General features: G+C 36.5%; 1 protein-coding gene and 1 non-coding gene across 3 annotated transcripts; both read right to left on the reverse strand.

Moving 5' to 3' along the window:
* Positions 1–1,317: 1,317 nt before the first annotated feature.
* TRNAQ-UUG (transfer RNA glutamine (anticodon UUG)) lies at positions 1,318–1,389 on the reverse strand. Its single transcript has one exon. It is a non-coding gene; the product is annotated as a tRNA-Gln (tRNA).
* Positions 1,390–2,341: 952 nt separating this feature from the next.
* Positions 2,342–9,465, reverse strand: PHYA (phytochrome A). 2 transcript variants are annotated; one of them, XM_086438671.1, is made up of 5 exons: positions 8,972–9,465; positions 6,284–8,372; positions 4,565–5,381; positions 3,453–3,743; positions 2,342–2,762 (listed from the first exon to the last, which is right to left on the reverse strand). In XM_086438671.1, the coding sequence occupies exons 2-5, from the start codon at positions 8,340–8,342 to the stop codon at positions 2,504–2,506; spliced, it is 3,426 nt and encodes a 1,141-aa protein (XP_086294797.1). In that variant the 5' UTR covers positions 8,343–8,372; positions 8,972–9,465; the 3' UTR covers positions 2,342–2,503. The 2 variants fall into 2 exon arrangements, with proteins under 2 accessions (XP_086294797.1, XP_086294796.1); XM_086438670.1 differs by lacking the exon at positions 8,972–9,465 and having other exon boundaries at positions 6,284–8,965.
* Positions 9,466–9,722: the final 257 nt, after the last annotated feature.

The following is a 9,722-nucleotide window of genomic DNA, read 5'->3' on the forward strand; positions in this document are numbered from 1 at the left end:
TTTCAACATGTTTAATAACACTAATTATTTATTGTAATTGATAAATATTGATAGAGAAACATTTTCCTATCTAACCTATCTTAGTAAGGATTTGAGCCTTACTAAGGGGCCTTTTGCTTAAATGGATTACCACCTCAGCAATTCAACATGACGACATTCTAAGTAACTATGAAAAATTTGGATCCAAAAACAAAAATTTGAAAAGTAATTTTTTTTTTTTAATTTAACCTTATCCAAGGTTTTTTTAATTGGATTACTACCGAATTTCTAATAACTCTTAAATTAAATTGCAAAATTTATCCAAGACCTCCCAATTAATTAAACTTTCAAAATGTTAAATAACACTAATTATTTATTGTAATTGATAAATATTGATAGAGAAACATTTTCCTATCTAACTTAGTAAATATTGAAATTCAACGGTGAAAAATAATTTTATTTCAAGATTTTTTTTCAAAGTTCATAGAATTTTATCCTCTACAACCCTAAAACATTGGATTATATTTTTGGATGCCACAAGTTGATCCCAAGGACCCTTAGTGAGAGTGAAATCCTTACTTAGTAAGTTTAATAGGACTCATATTGATAATATCAATTAATATTTATTAAGTACAAGTGGGTGACGAAAAAATACGTAACTATGAGTATTGTTGGAGTGGAAATATAAGGGCTATGAAAAGAGCGGAGCATATAATTCAAAGGTACAATACAATTGGAATAAAATGATTTACTTTCTTGAAAAATAGTTGTTATTAATTTGTAAAAGAAAATATTTTACTGTTTACCGATCAATTTTTTTCTTTTTTACTGTTTTAACACGAGAATAAGTAGCGATAGAATAGAAGCAAACAAACACGAACAACCTTCGAGTTAATATTTGAAAATTAACTTGTCATGAGGGTAGACACCAACCCATTATTTAAAAAGAAAAACAAAAACAAAAATTGCTGCCTAGAAATAACAGTCTGATTAGCACTACTACTTGATGATTAAGTGTGCAAAAAAACCATAGATGCTTCCTCGAGATACAAGTCATACACTAGACCAAAGCCAATGGCTTTGCACACAAAATGCTACTCCGAGTATTTATTCGAGTCAATGACGCAAGACGGACAAAACATTGATGATTGTGCAGACTCTGTGAACAGGCCAATGGATATTAGTGGGATGAAATTTAAAAATTAAAATAATAATAAAAACTATATAAATGCTTAATCTGCTGAGCACGTTTATCCGTCCTCAAACATATGCGGGAGTGGAGCTGTACCACGTGGCAAAAGCCTAACAAGTAGTTGTGTTTGCCAATAAATAAAATTAAGGTCCTACCGGGATTCGAACCCAGGTCGCTGGATTCAAAGTCCAGAGTGCTAACCACTACACCATCGAACCATGTTGTTTTAACGTTTCGACTCATTTACTAACAGTTAAGTAATAATGAGGCTATGTTTGCATTCCAAAATTATTTTCAACTGACCAACTTTCAAATTTTATCTTTTTTTGGATTTCTTTCACCCATCCATCTCAGCATACTCATTTTTTATGCACATTTTAATTTTTTTTTTCCCCCTAATCGTTGTTATCCCCACCCTTCAAGTGAGACTAATCCCACAATCACACACAACCCCCTCACAAAGTCCTATGTGCAACTGATTGAGTCGAGGGTCAACTGGATCTTGGAGGGTGGCCCCAAGGAATTCACTGCTATTGGGATTTTGAACACTTGAATTCCTTCTTGTCAGCACATTTTAGTTCTTGTTTGCAAAATATTCATCTTCATTGAAGACGAATGTTCTTATTTTCGTTTAATGGAAATTTTCTTTTAATTTAATTGGGATGGATGATCACATATAACTTCAAAAACAAAACTATTTAATCATCAAATTCTAAATTTATGGACAACATACTCCCCAATTCTTTTTTACTTATGGATAATACTATCAAGAAAACAAAATCGGTCATGTTGGAGTAATTTTTGACCATCAATTTCTACCTATCATTTTTTTTTTCCTATCGTGACATAACTAAAATTGCACTTTGTACGCTTTGTCTTAATTCTACTTACTCTAAAGTCATTGAACATCAAACGAACTCTTCCGAATTCTCATTTTGTTGACTTTTTCACCATCAAGTCAACTAAAACTACGTCGTCTATAAATAATGTTTACTAAGGGACCTACTCTTGAATATAAACAATTATGCGATTAAATTGTCCTCCGTAGTCCACCAACAGAGGACATCTGCTATGGAGGCCGAAACAGTTGGTCTTTCTCCAAGAGCCCATCCGAGGATGAAAACATGAATCCTTAAAAGAGTTCAAGTTAAAACACAATTTCCTCCAAAATGAGAACCAAGACCAAACAGTTAAAAGATGAAATTAAATTACATGGGGAATATTTTATTTACAACTGAAAACAACACAACAGTACTACTACATAACAAAACCAACCAAAGATTGCTACGTACGTAAGTGTTGCTCAATTACACATACAACACTTGCTACTCTTCAACTTCGCTGAGTCGATCCCGAACCCATTTCCCTCGAGAAACTGCTCAAGCCTTGGGACTTGTGAGCTGCGGCGAGTTCAACGGATATGATGAAAGACGATTTTCCTGCTGTTCTAAGATACTGGACTTCTCCATTCATGAGCCTCAACAATTTCCTGCTGACGAGTAAGCTTATGCCAACCTCGGATGTATCGGCATTGCCTTCAAACATCTCGTTAAGCAACTCTTCAGGTATCCTACCACCTGAATGTGTTATCCTAAAACCAAGAAATAGAGCCAATAAAACTACACAAAAAGTAGGTGATAATGTATGGCAACTAATAATGCTTGAACACACACACATAACTCCACCTATTGATATAATCAGATTTGATTCAGTTATTAAAAATAGTTAACGATTGACCATTTCTTCTAATTCAATATATAGACAAATTCTAAAGACTAAGAATGCTTGAAACTATAATCAGAAAAAAGAAACTATAATAAAAAAAAAGAAATTATTCATAATAATAAAAAAAAAAAACTATAATCAGAAGCCACAAATCATTCATAAGTCACAGCTTGTAAAATGATTAAAAAGCATAGATGGGAGCATAGTCACCAAGTCGGAATACGGGTTTAAAATGACAAAAAAACAACTTCGGAAAAAAAGGGAAAGAATCGATAAATATGAAAAATACAAATATATATTAAAAATTATGAAAAATGTAATATATATATATATATATACACAGAGAGAGAGAGAGAGAGTCAGACATAGAAGCTAATTACAACCATAAGGCCATAGAAATCAACCATCAGTGTACAAAAAAATGATTTGTTTTGGAAGGTGTTTAAAACATAAAAAAACACGTTTAAAACGTAAAAATGCTTTTTTTGAAGGAAAAAAAAGCAGTTTTTTGTTACTATGGTGGTAGGAACACTGATGTATGCAACTGAAGTACTACCTGAGCTCCAGATGAGCAAGATGAACACGATCACCCAACTTATCTTTGGTCAAATTTGCCACAATTCCAAGCTGGCCTCCGTTTGGAGTGAAGTTAACAGAAACCAATAGGAAATCAGCCAGGATTTGTTGTAGCCTCAGACTATCCCCATAGAGTCTTTCCATCATGATCTCCTCCGATAAATCATTAATAATTTGAATACCCTTTCCATCGCTCCTAATCTTTACTTGGCTTATGGACGTAACCAACAGTTCTTGCAAAGTAAACTCAACCATTTCCAAGTCCAAATAACTGTTAACCATTGAAATGAAATGGTATCAGATTACTATATAAAACAAGTAGAAAAAATAAAGGAGAACCTTAAACAATTTAGTAAGTGACACAGGCCTCCACTAAGATGCCACTAATCCAAATAGTTGGGTCAGTCTAGAATGGACATAGCATCAAAACCCCCTTAATTAGACGATTAAAAATCATCTAAATTGTGAACAAAGGCCCATAGCTATAGTTTTATTTATTTATGGATAAGGTGGACATGAACCCACGACCTCAAAGTTGTTTTGCAATGTGTCAAACCAACTGAGCTCCGGGTCTAAGCCCAACCCATAGCTATAGTTGCTAACCAAAATTAAGCAACTCAGCTAATCTATGTGATTTTGGGGATATGGTCCATCCAAGTAATGGCCAATAATTTAGACAACTTGGAACAATGCCCTTTTCTTTTGGATGAATAACAGCAAAATTTACAAGGGTATTGTTAACATGTGCCCTAAGGTCACACGCTAAGGTACATTAAATACGCCTAGGAAATAAGCATTTGAGGATATTTCTGGTAAAAAAAATTCCACAAGGGCATTTTTGGTAGGAAATGCAATCTCCAAGGTGTATTTAATGCACCTAAATGTGTGCCCTTAGGGCACATGTTAACAAAACCCAATTTACAAAACCTAGCAACAGCCTATGAGTTGCTTGGATGGCTAAAAGCCGAATATATCTCACTAAATGGTATGGTACTAATCTCCATCAAGAATTCAAAACCTCAAAGAAAAAAAAGGAAGTTCATTAGCATAACACAATGCAACAAATACTAAACAATTAGAATATTATCATACCCTTCCATGATGCTCTCTAGATCTGTGTCATCAAGAATCTTGTTAAGCTGGCGTTGGCACTGCAAGCTAGTATGCAAAAGCTGCTTCTGTTCTTCATCCAAGTCAGTCCCCTCCATCATTTTCCGAGAAAATATAATCCCCGAAAGAGGATTTCTAATCTGCCGTTTTAAATAAGACAATGCCTTCAATCTCTTCAAAGCAGTTTGTTCCGATAAACGTTGTACATAAAGCGCTTGCTGTAGCTCTTGACTTGCAAGCTGCAAGAAACAAAAGATGCCCGTGACCATACCTTCACCGTTCACTTTCTTACTGACAGAAAGCAAGCAATCGACATATTTCCCATTCCTTCCGAAAAAACCAAAAGAAACCTTCTCGGTCTCCTCACTCATCATTGCATTATTAAGTACAATCCCGAGATTTACAAAAGCCTCTTGATTCTTAAGACGACAGCACGCCATATGGATCCCGAAAACTTCTCCCAATAGCATCTTATCGATCACTTCATTGCGGTCCCACCCAGACAACATGACCATTGCTGGATTCCATTCGGAGCACCAACCAAATTCGTCCAAACCAAATATTGGGGGTATTAGTGGGCTTGGATTATGGACAATTGCTTTGTAATCTCCTTCGATTCGAGTGAATTTGTCCATGACTGTCTTCTGACCAGTCATATCTTGGGCAACAAAACACACCCCGACAACATTTTCTTGAAGGTCCCTGCTTGCACAAGCATTCACAACTAAGCTGACAGGACCGCTATCTTTCTGAGAACCGTGAGTCCTCATCTCAAATTGGACATTTTGCTCCTCTTTTCCTGATCAAGAAGATAACATACAAGAAAAGAATGACATGAAACTAATGCAACCCAATGTTTTTGACGTTAAGACGCAAGGCAAGGCGCTCAGTTCGCTAGTGGCTCCAAACTATAATCAAATTCTAAAAGTTTATATAGGAAATAACTATTTCATATTCATTGAAAAAATAAAACCAAATATTATTTTTCACAATAACTTCCACTTTATAATACTAAATATATAAAAAATTGTTTATAAATCAAAATAACTCAATGATTTCTTTGCATATATAACTATTTTCTATTCGAATTTAGTTCTAAGTATTCTAATTATGTTGCATGCTAACAAAAATAAAGACATGGAAGTAAAGAAAACATTTATAAAATCTTGCTTGATTAGTAAAACAAAGAAGTAAAGAAGAAAGAAAAGAAAAAGAAGAGACGAAGACATATATTATTTTAAAAGAGGAAAAAATTTTAAAAAATTAATGTGAGAAGTGAGCCTCAGCCAAAAGGCATGAGTCTCATGGTAAGGTGTATGCTTCTTGCGAGCCTTTTGGTCTGAGGTTTAAGCCTTGGGTGTTTTTATATTTCAACCTCATGTCTCAGGGCGATTTTAATGACCCTCATCCCAAGGCACGACTCGAGGTGTAAGCCTCACATGCCTCTAAAAACATTGATGAAAACAAACAGCATAAATAGCAAATTGAATTCCTTTATCCGTAGCATGGTTGAATAAGCCAACATTTGCGAACATGGTGTCGAGTGAAATCAATGCTAGCTCACCCCATTATCTGTCCAATGACCAAGTGATGTTATATATACAAGGGAAACTAGACATGATAAAAGGGATATATTAATCTATTAAAAAAAAATTAACTAAATAAAGTGTGCGATTTGAAAATTCATAATCTAAGACATACCCTGCAGCGCCAAGGTCAGCATCCTCTTGACTGTATTAACCGAAGAATCTTCGACAAGTGTGTGAAAATGCTTGCCAATTACTTGATCAACAGGAAGACCAGTTAGCTCTGCAATTTTTGTATTCCACCCATTGATGAGCCCATCAGCATCAACTGCCAAGATTGGTACCGTGGCTGTCTCGATTAATCGGACCATCTCATTTGTCACTGCTTCCAATTCCTCCATCCCTTCAATCTTTAGGTTGTCAAGCCGAGAGTGAATGACAGACGAGTTCAAATCAGCAGTATCACCGTCTTTGAAAGCATTCCTTAGAATAAGCTGCAATGAGTGGATTGCATCCATCTCATAATCCTTCCAAGCCAAACTCCTTGTCTTAGCGACCTCAAGAAATGCCTTGAATGAGGACCTGGGGTGCATTTTCCTCCCGTCATCCTCCTCACAAGGATCATGCTTTGCACCACCCCATCGAACCTCTGCAGCGGTATGAGACCGAAACCAGAAAATCATGTCCTTCGAAGTAATCCTAACGGCCGCCATCCCACATATTCCATCACCAAGTGAAAGAGCCCCGGGAAATCCCGCATCATGCAAGCTATCCGTACTCAAACCTGTGGAATCCATGTGATACTCATAGAGCCATGAGGCTATATCACGTATATGGAATTCACTTGGAGACAATCCAAGGCGCCAAATCTTGTTTTTGTATAAAAGAGTAGCCCCGTCGCACTTAACAAGATCCATGATATTAGGACTTTGTGAAACTATACCCAAAGGTGCATTTCTCATCAGCATATCACACAAGAGTGTTTGGGTACGTAGCACGTTCTTTTCAAGAACTTGGTTTTCTAATTCTAGCTCCTTATTGATGTGTATGGCAAAGACTTGGATTAGAAATTCACAAGCGTACCGAAGAGGGAAAGGAACGAACCTCGGCGTCGTATTATGACATACAACAAGTCCCCATAGTCTCTTTCTCCTTTGTGGTTGTGCAGATCCAGAGCCATTGTCTTCCTCATCGCCTTCGTTGATGACCACCGCCATAACAAGAGACGCAATGGACCCCATGTTTTCCATGTATTGTAAGTGGCAGCTATGTGGGGCCCGTAGTGTCGAACCACACAAGGTCAGATCCAAGGGAAGTTTCTCATCCTGGAAAACCTTTACGTGTGTTGCATTACAATCACATATCATACGGATCTTGTTCTTCATAAACAGGAATCGAGCAGCTTGAGGAATATCCGTGGCTGGATAATGCAAACCCAAATAGGGTTCGAGGCCTGGCTTTGTGATCTCAGACACAACCTCCCCATGATCATCATCGTGAAACTTATAGGCCATCACCCTATCATAGCCAGTAAGCTCAAAAACCTCTTGGACCACGGTATCGCACAACCTATCCATGCTCGCATTGGGCAAGGACTGCAATCGTGCAATAGCCTTGGCAGCAAGCTTGTACGATTGTAGTGCCCCGGCAGCATTCATGGGTACTTCGTAAGGCTTGACAGGTTCAAAATCAATGATCAAGCTACCCGTAACCCTATGGACAATTGCGTAAAAAGGCTTCCCGGAAGTTTTACAATGGACTAAAATAGGATTCAACAGAGAAACCTCTCCAAAACCCAAGGCCTTTTGCAATGCAGAGGCACTAGAAGAAGTGAAGATTGTTCTTAAATCAGTGCCAATGCCGATGACAGGGTGTTCTCCAACGCTAGGAACGGCATGGCTGACCATGGTTAGCAACTCTGGGGCATTCTCACTATAGGCAATGACCTTAGAAGTTTTTTCATCTAGAGCTAACAAGCACCCAAATGGCTGAATTAGCTTTCCCTTTTGTATTTGATGGAGATAAGCTGCAGTGGTTACTCTATCAGTACTAGGTTGTTGGTTGCTTGGGATAGTGTTAGTGGCAGATATTGATCTTGTGTAATCAAATGAACTACCCGTCTCTTCGAACTCGGCGTGGAGCTTGGCATCCACTGTTGTCTGAGCTATAATCCTAGCACTTTGTTTCGATCGGCTTGTATTGCTAGAAGCTTGGGTAGGTCTAGAAGAAGACATTTTTCACCTAACAAGAGAACCTGATATAATCTAGTACAGAAAAGACAACAAATCCACAACTCCTATCAGTTCTTCTTATTTGATCAATAAATCCCTCTCCAAAATCAAATATTGCACCACAAATCAGTTTAAAACACTAGAGAGTTTCTAGTCAATCCAATTTCTCTTTCACTAAAATATCAAAACCATCAGATAGAAACCAAAAAGAAAGAAACAGAAACTCTAAGAAGCCATTTTCAACAAAAACAGCAAATATTAAAACCCAAACTCATTAAAGACCACTGTGTGAGAGTAAAAAAACTATGATCCTAGTCTAATTAGTTTCATAGATAAAAACTGAAAGCTCTACTAAACTTCTAATTACTAAAGTCGCCTAATTGGGAAATCAAAGAACTCCTTTTTCAACAATACAACACAAAGCAACTGCAACTCTAACCCAAACTTCCAGACTTACAGAACCGAAAGCTCCACCAATTTCAACGGCATCAAGAACCCAATATAAAGATTTGTAAGAACATCTCAAAATCTCAAACTCAAGCTCTCTTTTTGATCCATGTAACAGTTGCAGAGAACTGTTTTTTTTTTTAATAAAAAAAAATAGACAAATTAATTGGGTTCTTCAAACATACCTCTATAAAACCACACAGAACAAACTCGAAGGTATGGTTCAAGAGACCTTTGACCGCCGACCCAATCTATAAAACCCAAAAACCAAAGCTCCAATCTGGGTTTGCAAATCGAAAAAAAAAAAAAAGAAACTTTGAAGGGGTCTAGAGTTTGTCAAAAAAGAAAAAAAAAAAACGTTTTTTTTTCCTTTCGATTAGTTGACGTTGAAATTTATATTGGATCGATCAAATAAATAAATCGAGACTGAAACAGAGTGGGTATCCGATTAGACTGTCTTCCAAATCCAAAAAATTATTATCCAAAAGAGCCGATTTCGGTCGAGTTGTCGGGATTCTTTGAATTGGATCGGAACAGAGCATATGCCAGCCCATTTCTCTGAAACGAACAAGCAAATGTGTTATAGGTTTCACGTGTGCACCTCGCGCTCGTGTCAGAACCTTCAGATACCCCCGATAAGCTTTATCTGGCTCACGAGTCAGCCCATACTTCTATATGTTATAATAATGAGAGTTTTATAATCCATAGTGCCTTTCAAATTCAATGTTCTTTAGAACTTTAATGATTTTGATCTAATGGATGCAACGATGTAAAGTACTATTTGATGAAGATGGGTACATTATTTGATGGAACCCTTTCAAGAAATCGCTGTTTAATATTGTGGGACAATCTCATTTATTTTCATTCAAAGATTTTGATTTTGTTTTTTTAGCCACTTATTTATAATAATAATAATAATAATAAATAAATAAATAA

This window comes from Akebia trifoliata, chromosome 4 (genome assembly GCF_017979445.1).
Source record: "Akebia trifoliata isolate Shusen 1 chromosome 4, ASM1797944v1, whole genome shotgun sequence".
NCBI lineage: Eukaryota > Viridiplantae > Streptophyta > Magnoliopsida > Ranunculales > Lardizabalaceae > Akebia > Akebia trifoliata.

Excerpts from the sequence above, each read along its gene's own strand:
- PHYA (XM_086438671.1), bottom strand. The coding sequence starts at position 8,342 with ATGTCTTCTTCTAGACCTACCCAAGCTTCTAGCAATACAAGCCGATCG. Across the intron at positions 5,382-6,283 it reads GCTGACCTTGGCGCTGCAGG|GAAAAGAGGAGCAAAATGTC; the intron begins GTATGTCTTAGA and ends CTTCTTGATCAG. Across the intron at positions 2,763-3,452 it reads CTTGCTCATCTGGAGCTCAG|GATAACACATTCAGGTGGTA; the intron begins GTAGTACTTCAG and ends TCTTGGTTTTAG.